The sequence below is a fragment of the Haemorhous mexicanus genome, chromosome 12 (assembly GCF_027477595.1).
Source record: "Haemorhous mexicanus isolate bHaeMex1 chromosome 12, bHaeMex1.pri, whole genome shotgun sequence".
Classification (NCBI taxonomy): Eukaryota; Metazoa; Chordata; class Aves; order Passeriformes; family Fringillidae; genus Haemorhous; species Haemorhous mexicanus.
In genome coordinates this window covers 16,563,862-16,574,161 of record NC_082352.1, presented here as the reverse complement: position 1 = coordinate 16,574,161, position 10,300 = coordinate 16,563,862, and the positions used below count along the sequence as shown (strand labels likewise).

The following is a 10,300-nucleotide window of genomic DNA, read 5'->3' as shown; positions in this document are numbered from 1 at the left end:
GGCTGGCAGGGTGTCTGCCATAGCCTGTACAAGCTGCCAGACCCCACCTGGGCTAAGTCAGACAGGAACTATTTCTACACTGGTACAAGTGCATAAGTTACCTCCTGACCACATTACCTGTAAGAGCAGAGGGATTATCTACCATGGCCACACTTGTGTAGAAACCTGGACTTTCCCATTTGATTTTTCTGCTGCAGAGCAATTAACAACAGACTTTTCACATTATGAGCATTCCCTTACAAAACATTTATTCGAGATAAAAACCCAGAAATGGACAACTGCCAAATGCATAAGCCATTATGTGCCATTAAGTCATTAAGTGCAGCAGCATTTCATCCTGCACATACTTCAAATACTTTGTCAGGCAAGCTTCCAGCTAGTCTCCTGTGGCAGGGCAGCTGGCCCTGTGCAGCTGAGGGGAGGCACTGAGACAGTTGTTAAGGCACAACACTGTCCCCTCTGCCCACCTCCACAGGCTGAGCTTCAATATCTCTGGCCAAGGAACAGCCCTTTGTGCTCGAGGTCTTGTTTGAAGCATCCAATATCCAGGTGCATCTGCAAGTCCAGTAAGAGCTCCTCTGAGACTGAGATCTTGCTGTCACCTCCCAAGGAGGTGAAATAAACTTCCCACAGAAGTGAAAGCGCTCAGCAGCATCAGGATCCAGCTCCTCTGCTTAGCTTCTCTTTCCACAGAGGCACAGAAGCACCTATAAGGTGTCTAATACTGCTCCCAAAGGACAACCATCCTGATGACTGCAGGAACAAAGCCCTACAGAGATAACCACATCTTCTGTCTCCATCCAATGGGACTTGAGATGACCTAGGTTTAAGGGCATCCACATGGGATGATAATCCCTGTGCTGTTTAGCAAGGCCCAAATCATGTCACTCCTACTGGCAAGGATGACATTTACCAGGATCATATTCCTAGATTCATTTGGATGGATCAGAAGGAAGGAAACTCAGTTCATTTGCTCTGTCCCTTCTACTAACCAAATTTAGAAACTGACGAATTTCTCACGGAGGAACAAGTATCTCAAAAGTTGATAATGGGGCAGAGTTTCCATTGAAATTTCTGCTTTTGATCTGGTCCAGACTTTACTCTTTGCTGCCTTCTGCTTCCTCCTCTGTAGAACACCCATCACAGAGACAAATCCAGAACAAAAGAAGAACACTCTTTACTGCACAGCACCAAGGTCACAAGGGCTATAAAGGGAGAGAGGACAGGGCGGCACGAGACCTGTGCAGCCACTTGCTGTGTGGGTTTGAGGAGGTATTTCTCTCCAGGGCACTGGTACTGTGTACAGGAGTCAGCAAAGAAAAACATTCCTGCCTCACTAAGAGCACCTGTTCCACCTCAGTGTATAAGAAATGAAAAAAAATTAATGCTGTATCACATTTTTTCCACATCACTGGGGCTCTCTGAAGAACAGGGAACCTGGAAACAGCTGTTCAAAGAATCAATAGCTGTTTCCAGCAGTTTGGGATGGGAAGGACAAGATGAAATACATAAATTACATTTCAGTCCAGATCTGGTATTGTAAATATCAACTTGGAGCAATAATTAGTATTTATTACCCTTTTAGAAAGTCCTTTCATAGCCTTTCAGCTACCTAGCAAACACTTAAGCTGCAACTCTTCAGGAGTGCTATGAGTAAGCAGTGGTGTCATCTGGTTTTTGTACCCTTGCCCTCTGCCTTTAAAATTTTCATTAGTTTTACCCAAAGCTGCTACAAAGAAGAATGCCCATTAATGGACAGGGAGCCTGTCCTTCTCTAATTGATTGACTTTTCTCTTCTACAGCAGGCTGTAAATCTGTATTCCCCGCTGCAACTTCATGTTCTTCAGGCTTTTAACCATCCACTTCTGTGAGCTTTCTTTTCCCGTAGTTCTGCACCAGACTGGAAGCTGTGATTTGAGAAGCCTGTCCCTTTTCCCAGCACTGGAAGTCATTCAGGCCTTTCTGGCCCACTTGAAAGAGAGCCCGTTCCAGCTCATCCAGCCGTGCCACCAGCGCAGACGTGTCCTCGTTGTAGGCGTTCTGAGAGGAGTCCATGATGCGGCGGAAACGGGCAACGAACGTCTGAAGGGAACAAACAGAGTCACTGACAGGTAACAAGAGCCACCCCAGCTCACACCTGGAGGCCTGAGCTTTCATAACTGAAAAGCCAAAGTTTAGGCTGCTGTTCACAACAGGCCAAGGGTCTGCAACCAGCACAGCACTTGTTAAGCATGGCAACAAAGACAAAACCACTTCATGCCTCGGACGTCAAATACCTGCTACCGGATGGGAAGCAAACACAAAATTGGATTTTGGCTGCTTCCTCACAACAGGCTTGAGGAGACCACAGGATACAACACAATTATGATCTATTCTCACTTCTCAAGCAATCACTGCTTTAGAACAGGAGGAATGAATCTTGTGCCACAGCAGCTGCTGCAGGAATGTACAAGCTGCAAGCTGTGAATGTCCTGGAAGCTGAGCCAAACTGCTGCTGAAAAGCATTCAGCATGCTAGAAAAACACTTAACCATGAAAAAGGTGAAAATCCAAACCAATCTGCAACTTATAAATAGCGTTTTGAAAAGCTAAGCAACAAGACATAGCTAAGGTATTTTATTTTCCTCTCTGTCTTTGCTTTTGGGAACTGGAAAAAAAAAAGGGTCAGAACTCTTTGAAAACTGTGCTTTGTTATTTCAGAAGTTGATTTTAGAATTGCCAGAACTTATAGGATAAAGTAATAGGTTAAATAACAATAAACTTATAGGTTTTCAACTCAGCACAACTCCCCCTTGTTTGCTTTTACAAAGAGAAAGCAAACCTGGCATGCTTTGATTTTTCTGTCAATAAGTAATGAATTTTACTGCGGCTTTTTTCCCTCAGATGTCCATTAGCAGAAAAAGAAAAGACAAGGAAAGGCATGGGCACCTCCTCAATGCACAAAGCACATGTTCAGTGGACAGCTCCAAGAAAGCAGCAGCACTTTAAAGCCTCTCCGCATCAGCCTTAATGTAAAGCACAGAGAAAAGGAAAAAATGCAATAAAAACCATCCCAGCCCACTTAAAGACCTGGCTGAAGAGATCTCGGAGCTGTTAGTGGTTATGTTTAAAAGCTCAAGAAGACTGAAGTCCAGAAATAGACAAAGATGACATCTATCTTTTAAAAGAGAAAGGGGAGATGGAGAGGGAGAAGGAAAGAGCCAGGGAATTATAAATCCATCAGCATCAATTCCTGGAAGCATACTGGAACAAAGAAGCAATACAGAAACTTCTGCAAGATAATAAAAGAATCACAGCCACCACGGACTTGCCAAGAACAAACTCCCAGAGCCCAGCCTGGTTTCCTGCTAGGGCAGGGTGCCAGGCCTTGCACAGGCAGGAAGAGCAGCAGAGGGGTATCTGTCATGGGGCACTGCTGGAAGATGTAGCCAGACCACCCAAAGATGGTCAGGAGAGACAGCAATCATCCACAGCTCCTGTCAGGAGGGAAGAACACACTGAGTGGAGTTCCACTGGGGTCTCTGTGCAACCAGCTACTGTTTGAGATGCTAATTAATGAGCTTACTAAAGGAATAGAAGCTGTGCTTATTAAATCAGCATGCAACATGCAGGAGAAGGGCTGTCTACAGGCATGTCGGGGAGCAGAACTCTTAATTCATAACAATCCTGACTAATTAGAAGGATGGTGTGAAAACAATAGGCTGTCATTCACCCAGGACTAACAGAAGGTTTTACATTAAGGCAGAAATAGTACAGAGTCAGGAAATTATTTGTTCACAGATGCAACCTGTACCATCTCGCTGTGGTCTGCAAGCCAAACACAGATCCGTGTGACTGCATCGTGACAAACCAGATGCTGCGCCAAGATGAGCCAAGAGCATCACAGCCACACAAAACTCACAAAGTAATCCTTTTGTTTTCAGCAGCACAAGTCCTGAGCATGAGACTGCACTGCTGCTCAGGGCACGGCATGGTGGATGCAGATCCACTGGAGAGGCACCAGCAGTGCACAATGAGGGCACTGAGGTTAGGGAGCATGACCCATAGAGAAACATCAAATGAACTGGGACTGCTGCAGGAAGGAAGAGAATAATTTGTCCTCAGCATTTACTTTGTATGAGACAAACAGAACAGAGCTTGTATTGCTGTGAAGGAGCTTTGGTTCAGACATTGGAGCAAACCTCCTACGGTGAGGCTGGCAAGGTACTGAAAGAGATTGCCCAGAGCAGGGTGAGCTCTCAGCATTAGAGAGATTTAAAGACAGGTATAGTTATATAACCCTACATCTCCTCTAGTCCTGTTTTACAGCATTTTATGAAACACCATGTTTACAGTGTGGAAACACCAAGCTAAAATTACACTCCTGGATGCACAGTGGAGGCTTCCAGCCCCAGCCTCTGCAGCTGCCAAAAGGGACATCCATATTCAATCCAGAAGTCATCTGGATTAAACCAGGATATTCTTCCTGAAGACTGCTAAGCAGCTGGGAACTAAATGAAGACAGAAAAATACAAATCTAAGTTTCAAGACCTGATTCAGATACTTGCCTGCAGGATAGTCTGAGCTATCTCAGGATTCTCTGGATTCTCAAAATTCAGGAGCTGTGAGCCAAATCCATAGTAGTAGGGCCCCATTTTATGCAGATCAACCACATTGGCATCAGCACTGAACACCGTCCTCCAGGCTTCCTTGTAAATCTTTGGCAGTTCCACAGAGATGATTCTCCTTTTGCTGTCATGCAGCCCTTTAGCCAGCCACAGGGGGATTTCCAGCTTTGATCCCTGGAGGAATCAGAGAAGCCAAAAGTTATCCTTGCCATGAAAGTATGCCTGAAGCAGCCCCAAAGACATTGAGTGAACTTTATTAATGAAGACCCAGCATTAAAAAAGTCAGTTTTGTTTTCAGAACAGTCCTTTGTGACTGCAGCATAAACCAGACACACTTTAGAGGCCTTATTACCGCAAGACTCAGAGGGTGGACTTATATTGACGCTCTATGATTTAAGAATTGTCAACTGATGAAACAGCAAGAGAAAAAGAAGGAAAAAAAAACCCCAAACAAGCAAAGTGTATATAATAAAAGCAAAAATAACTTTAGGGAAAGTAGCAGAGAGCATCCTTGCAGTGACCACGAAGAGAGGGCGCCCGGGCCTGGGAGGCGCGACAGGAGGGGCGGGCGAGGCGGCGGCCCCGAGGCAGAGCGCCCGCGCCCCGTCCCCTCCCGAAAGCGGCACTCCCGTGTCCCGTGTCCCCCTCCCCAGAGCGACAGTCCCGTGTCCCCTCCCCGTTACCTCCGGGACGGACTCGGCGCTGCTGGCGCCCTGCCCCATCAACACGGCCAGGCGCGGCAGCGCGCTCTCGGCGCGCCCCGGCAGCTTCTCCTGCGACATGAGGATATCGTCCAGCGAGAGGAAATTCTCCTCCATGCCCAGCCCGGGGCCCACGGGGAAATACGCCTCGGACATGGCCGGGCCGAGGCTCCCGCCAGCCCGTGAGGCGCCGCCCGCCACCGGCACCGCGCATGCGCCGGGCCCGCCCCGTGCCCGCCCGCGCCCGGACCGCTGATGGGGGCACGGGGCCGAGGATCGGGACCGGGATCGGGGATCGGGGATCGGGGATCGGGATCGGGATCGGGATCGGGATCGGGATCGGGATCGGGACTGGGGATTGAGGATTCGGACCAGGACCGGGATGGGGAGCGGGATCGGGATCGGCACAGGCATCGGCACCGTGGCTGCCCCACCGCCGGGGCTCCGCAGCCGGTGCCGTCCGTCCCCCCGCACCTCAGCCCGAGGTGCTGCGTTCAAGAGGAGTCTCGGAGCTGTATCAGGACAGCCTCACACTGGGATTGGGTTTTGCGGGGAATTCCTCGCTGTGCGGGTGGCGAGGCCCTGGCCCAGGCTGCCCAGAGCAGCTGTGGGTGCTCCATCCCTGCAGGTGTCCAAGGCCGGGTCGGACGGGTTGGAGCGGCCGGGGATGGATCCAGCCCATGGCAGGGCTGGATCAGGATGGGCTCTGCAGGCCCTTCCTGCACGGAGCACTCCGGGGATCCCTGCTTGGGCAGGGCGGGCTGGGCACGGCTGTCCTGCCCTGCCCTGCGCCCCTGGGCCCCGCTGCGCTGAGGGTGCTGCCCCAGCCCGGCCCTCAGAACGCTGCTCCAAAGGCAGCCATGTCTCTCTGCGGCTCTGTGAAAAATGCGTATTTTATGATTGGCTTTTCGCAAATATTAAAATGAATGTTATATGTGTTATGTTAGAAAGTTATGCTGTATTAATTTTCTTAAGTAGTGTGTTAAATATAGTTTTAGGTTGTAACATAAGGTTAAAATGCAAACTATGCTATGTAGAATACTTTTTTTTTTAAAGAAAGGATTCACACCGAGGTAGCAGCCACGGGACACCTAAATCTTCCAGAGAAAGAGAATTTATTCCTCCATTATCAGAAGAAACTAGCTTCTTCCCGCCTCGCTCAGCCCTGAAGATGCCGTTAGGATTAAGAGGAAGAAGTTGACACTGCCCAGACAGAATCCTGTGTTTGAATGGAATTTATGCATCATGTATGGGATGTATGAATATGCAACAGGTTATTGTTTTTTAAGGGTTAATCCTCTGTTAACGTGGGTCCTTTTTCGGGCTTATGTTGCCCAGAAAAAGATACCCGGACGTCCATAACTCTTTTTTCTATTGTCTCGTCCTAATCCAAATTGTCCAAATTATTATTACTCTAATTATATTGCTATTTTTATAACCATTTTATTATCATTAAACTTTTAAAATCTTTAAAAAACAAGTGATTGGCGTTTTTCACAGGCTCCAACACCTCCCTCCACACCCTGCTGGCGGTTTGTGGGAAGCCCAGGGAATGCTGCCCCTGTGGTTGGCTCTGCCCACGTTTCTCCTTGGCACTTGAGGACGCGGCTCACCCTGCAGAGCACATGATCAGGCCGATGGATGTGCCTGTGCTGAGTAGGCAGAAGGCAGTGCAAATGAACTGTGTATACCTTGGGTTTCAAGGGGAGGCTACAGCCCAAAGTAACTTATTTTAGTGCTGTAATGCAAAGAATCAAGTCATGTTTTGGTGGCAGAATGAAATACCCTGTGCTAAATTCTGGGTTTGGTTGAATAAGGATAAAAGAAGTGGTTATCCCCCATTTTGATCAGTATTTTACTTCATTTTAGAACCTGACCTTGTGGGGTTTTTGCTCATTGTTTTGTTGTTTCACAAGTAATTCATTTTTAAAATGAATAAAATCACTTGTGAAACAACAAAACAATGAGCAAAAACCCCACAAGGTCAAGTTCTAAAATGAAGTAAAATTTTAAATTTTTCTTCAGATTAAAATTTTCTTGCAAATTCCTGAGCTGTATATGCTGAAAACATTACTTTTTCTATAGGCAGTGGTCTATAAAATATAATTTAAATAATCTAGTAAATATTTCAGTCTTTGTTCTGTTGAGGAAGGAAAATAAACAATTGAGCAGTGTTGCAACACCTGACAATTTCCCTGAGAAATAATCATGGAGTTATTTATAGAGGGTTTGATGATTTTTTTAATGACATTTTCAGTCCATGACTAAGGTGCAGCCCAATGCATCTTTAATCATCTGTTAATTCTTCCGACCTCAGCATTTTTCCTGCTGCTGTTTGCTCAGGCTGGATGCAGTAAGATTTGTGGATTTGAGATCTGAGTACCATTAGCATGTTGGTACTCCAACATCTTCATCAAAGCCAGACCCATGCAAAATAATAAAATCTGAACCAGTTGATTAAATCTCGTGCTGTTTCATTTCATACTGAGAAAAATAAAGCACAGAAGTGTGGGCTGAGACCTCCGGATGTGTGCTTCCATCACTTCCACGTCCCCTGGGTCCCACGGCAGCCTGTGCTATAAAAATCCAGCCAGCACAGGCAGGCTGAGATGCAGCGAGCTGTGTGAGCAGAAGAAATGAGCCCATGGGTGTTTGTCAGTGTGACACCCACACACTGCTGATTCCAGTGCCAGGTACATTAAATACTGACAGCAGCTGGGGGGGCAATGCATGCCCCCAAAGAGAGATTTCAGGTAAAGGTCATTTCTTGCAACATGCTGGATTTCTTTCTGTAGCATAGAAAAAAGACTTTGTATTAATTTTAGCAACACTAGCTATTGTCCTGTATTGGTTTTGTTTGGGGTTTTTTGGTTGGTTTTTTTTTTTTTAATGAGAGATTAAAACTCTGTGTTTGGAAAATAAATCCTCCTATCTGTGCATGTTTTCCAGATGAGTTGCTTTCTGAAAGCTCTTTCTAAAGGACAGTTCTGATAAAAGTATAATTTGCTGAATTGGATTAGTAAAAGTATTCCCTGCTTAATGAGGTTTAGGAAACAAATCTCTGCTAAATATGAAAGTGTGCACTTTGTGAGTGAGAAGAGAGAACAATGCAAATGGAATATGCAGGCTAAGACATCTGGAAAAAGAAGAAAGAAAAGCACAATTTCCCTGTGTCCTGAGATGCCTCAGCCTCCAGTGTGTGATACAGAAATAAGCACCAAGGTGCAGAAAGTCCAAAGTACTGGGTAAAACTGAGAGAACACAGAGGGAAAGATGTTTACCCTCTTTGTGAAATCATTTGAAGAATGGTTCTTTTGTGAGAATTTGAAAGAATAATGAGTTTGGTGGACAAAATTATGTCACCCCTTCTTATCCAGAGAAAGGCACCAGGCAGGTTCTTATTCTTGCACACTTGTGTGTGAATCTTAGTGTAAAAATATGCATAACGAGCCCAGCATCCTAAACCATATTATATTCTCATAAATATGATTTCAAGGCCTTCCTGAAGGAAAAGGAATGTCCTGTGTCATACCTGATGTATGCCAAAAATTGAGTAATGACAGAGAAAAGCATTGCAGAATTAAGGTTGAGCTGTGATGAATAAAACCCAAATCACTTGAAGTAGATAAATTAGAGCACTGCAAAGTAGAGGAAAGAGTAAAATCCTAGAAATCGAGGAACAGCCTGTTACATCTGATCTATGTTCTTCTAAAATCTTGAATACCACAGAATTCAGCCAATTTAATATCAGATAAATTTGGGGAAGCAGGGCTGTTACCTGCTTCCTCCCGGGCCTTTGATCAGAGCAGCCCGTGTCTGTGTGTGCTGCAGAGCTGCTGAGCTCTGTCACGTCAGCATCTGCATGTGGGGTGCTGACAGAGGCAGCTGATGGAGCCACCCTGGGTAATCTAAATAGCATTAAATCCACGAAGTAAGTCAGCCGAAAGAGCTGCAGGATGCTGGTGAGAGAAGGAAGCAGCTCTCTCCCTGTGGCCTCTCCTTACCCCACTTTTTAAGGTGAAAGTGGGAGAGGAATCATCAGTCTCCACGTATTGGACTAAACCACAGCACAAATTGAGGTTAATCTTGAATCTTTTTCCCCTCTGAGGTAGAGAGGATTACAGAATGATTTGCTTTTCTTATTTGCATGTGTTATCCAGCAATCAGAAATGCTGCCTTAGCATCCCTAGACGAGACATCTGACTGACTGATGGTTTCACTGTCTAACCTGGCCGAAGGATGCTGAGCAGCACCCGGGTGTGTGGTGTTCACACTGCTAGAGCAGAGCTGGAGGAGGGCAGCACTCACCCTAACACACATCCCTCACCCACAGCCCCGGGTGGAATGTCTGAGCTGCTTTAGATAATTATTTACTAAGTAAGCAGCTAATGCTACTTAGCTACTCCTTTCTCTCCTGGAAGTTACACTCCACAAATTTGCATTTCCTAAGCAGTTGACTTGCCCGTGGCACTGGGAGACCTCATTTGTAAATGTACTTTGTCTTTGCTCCCCCTTTGTTGTGCAAATACGAGTGTATAACTCAAGTAAAGCAATTGGCTTCAGTAGGATTATCCTGGGGGAGTTAGGTGCTGCATCATTTGAATAAACTCTGCTCTCCAAGGACAGGTTCTGCAATCCAGCACAGCTTCATCTTTTGAAGGAAAAAGGGGTAGCAGCACAAATCAGTAGTTAAGTGAGGAGATAATCACTTTCCTGTTCAATTTATCTGCAAATTGAGATGTTCAGCAGCAGCAGTAAGGACACACCATATTCATATTTACATTTCAGAGTATCATTCCTTTTCATGTGGGGGAAGTGTGGAGGATTGTGTCCTCACTTATCCACACATATTGTGGATGGGAGAACAGCCACAGATGAAATGATGGGATTTAGGGTAATCAAACATCTTGGCTTCCATCTTCCAGCAAGGGTCTCTTAGCCAGAAGGCAAGAAGGCAGCTGGGAGTCTGCCCAGCTTATACAGTGAATTTCAA

At 46.0% G+C, this 10,300-nt stretch overlaps 1 protein-coding gene across 1 annotated transcript; it reads right to left on the bottom strand.

Moving 5' to 3' along the window:
- Positions 1-222: 222 nt before the first annotated feature.
- GINS3 (GINS complex subunit 3) lies at positions 223-5,515 on the bottom strand. The gene is made up of 3 exons (XM_059857394.1): positions 5,290-5,515; positions 4,547-4,780; positions 223-2,082 (listed from the first exon to the last, which is right to left on the bottom strand). Exons 1-3 carry the CDS (start codon positions 5,461-5,463, stop codon positions 1,852-1,854), a joined length of 639 nt encoding a protein of 212 aa, XP_059713377.1. The 5' UTR covers positions 5,464-5,515; the 3' UTR covers positions 223-1,851.
- Between the last annotated feature and the right edge of the window lie 4,785 nt (positions 5,516-10,300).